At 34.5% G+C, this 2,129-nt stretch overlaps 1 protein-coding gene across 3 annotated transcripts in view; it reads right to left on the bottom strand.

The window, feature by feature from the left end:
- The window catches only part of LOC119592065 (parafibromin-like), a 15,041-nt gene extending 13,725 nt beyond the window's left edge, over positions 1–1,316 (bottom strand). For 2 of the 3 annotated variants that reach the window (XM_037940877.1, XM_037940875.1), the window contains exon 1: positions 1,138–1,293. In XM_037940877.1, coding sequence (XP_037796805.1) covers positions 1,138–1,268 — 131 coding nt within the window. In that variant the 5' untranslated portion in view covers positions 1,269–1,293. Of the gene's footprint in view, positions 1–1,137 lie in introns of all 3 variants that reach the window. The other variant, XM_037940874.1, reaches the window with a different exon arrangement.
- Between the last annotated feature and the right edge of the window lie 813 nt (positions 1,317–2,129).

The following is a 2,129-nucleotide window of genomic DNA, read 5'->3' on the forward strand; positions in this document are numbered from 1 at the left end:
TACACGTCTATTCTTTTTCACACAGTACACACGGCACACTCTACACTTGTAATTACTGCCACCTGTGAAGATACACCTGAATTTATCATTGAGGAAATAGCAGTAATCATGAAGGAGACAACTCAATGAACATTTTAAAACAATAAAAGATGGCAGGTACTTTCTCTTTACTATTACAGATCCGGAATTATTTTCAACATATGAAACATCACAATACAAGGACAGTCCTGGGGTACCTCCACAACTGTTTTAAATTTTGGCTGAGTCACTAACAAAAAAATATGGCAGTGAATGAAATGTCTGAGAAGTCACAGACAAAATTGTATAGTCAAAGATTTTTTTCCTGTTGCAGACAAATCCTGGAGTTATAACCTTTGGTGACTTCTGCCCCTTGCCATGATCTTGTTTGACATGTTGGTCTTTATACCTGAGTGCAACAAGTTAAACAATCCATCAACATCAGGTTAATAAGGTTAAACTTAATGCCTATAAGTTTTACCCTATAAACCTCTCCAGGTAAGTTCCTTTTTGGTATATGTGATAAAAGAATACTGGCCTTTCCAAAGTCACAGAGGACATAGTGATTAATGTATTCCACACCAATTACAATTAATTACTTTGTTCACACACACAACTTTTATAAAGATGACAAAAACTACTAGTTCACATTTCACTTAAAAATTAATACAAAATGGAAACAGTACATGTAAATTAAAAAATACAAGTGGATGATATTCATATATCCTGCAAGTACCAAGACTTAACGGTAATCTCTTACTCCTGCTACTGTCAATAATAGCTTATTAATTTCCTTACAATTCTGAAATAAATAACTTTATATCCACAACATATAAATAATGGGGTAACTAAATATGATTAGCTTCCCTTATGTTTCGTCTGTACAATCTCACTAAATTACCTTAGCACACAAATGCTAACCTATGAGATAATTTAATGAATGCAAAGTCAGTGAAAACAAATTTCTAAAATTTAATTAGGTCATAGATGCAAAAAATGTCAAGTTTCAATGCCTGGGAAAACAAACCTTGAGTAGCAGCTGAGTGCGAGTGGAATGCTCGAGTCGCTTGTAAACAATGTCAATATAACAGTATTCTAGCCACTGAGACCTTTCCTTACCCGTAAACTAAATAGTTGGTCTTCACCGTTTTCGGCCATGAGAATTCCCCGAAGATTATATTGTCTCCTTTAGTGATTATTTCCTTTTTGTTGACATTGTATTGTCGTAGTATACTTAGCGGATCCGCCATGTTGAAAACACTCGGGGGTCTCGAACCTAAATCTTATCCTCTAGCGACGCATTAGCGGGAAACGAACGTATTGCACAAATGTGGTGTCAAGATTACGTGCAGTGTAATTACGCAATATTTAAGCAACCTGATTATAATTCCCTTATCTACGGCTATATCATATAATGAAAATATTCTACATATCCCATATCACTATAGTTCTAGGGCAGATGTTACAGCGAACCCACGTAGTATTACATACTATTTGAGTAAAAATAAAAATTAATTGATGGATGATAAATTGGAATTAAGAATTCCTGAACTGATATCAAAATTATTTTAAGCGATGATCCAAGCTAGACTGATATAATAAAGAATACATTTTTTGGCAAATTATCGCTCTCGTCATCTACAAGGCATGGAATAATACAGAATATCATTAAGAAAAATACATATATGTACAATATATGTATGTACAGAGACAAAAACAAATGGTACATGATAATAAAATACCCCAAAACGCAGAACACGCCACCTCCAGCTTACAAATCTTCAATATTATTTACCTCTGACCAACCTGCCGTTTTGGCTTTCGGGCACGATCCTCCGGTGTATGGAGGAACACACTCATATAAATGTCATAAAGAAATGTATGGAGGACACACTCATATAAATGTCATAAAGAAGTGTATGGAGGACACACTCATATAAATGTCATAAAGAAGTGTATGGAGGACACACTCATATAAATGTCATAAAGAAGTGTATGGAGGACACACTCATACAAATGTCATAAAGAAGGGAAAAAGAGCGGCTGTTGGGGTGAAACAAGTTTAAAAGCTAATGGCAAAAAGAAGGGAAACAAACCTATATATATTTATT

Source organism: Penaeus monodon, chromosome 29, assembly GCF_015228065.2.
Source record: "Penaeus monodon isolate SGIC_2016 chromosome 29, NSTDA_Pmon_1, whole genome shotgun sequence".
Taxonomy (NCBI): domain Eukaryota; kingdom Metazoa; phylum Arthropoda; class Malacostraca; order Decapoda; family Penaeidae; genus Penaeus; species Penaeus monodon.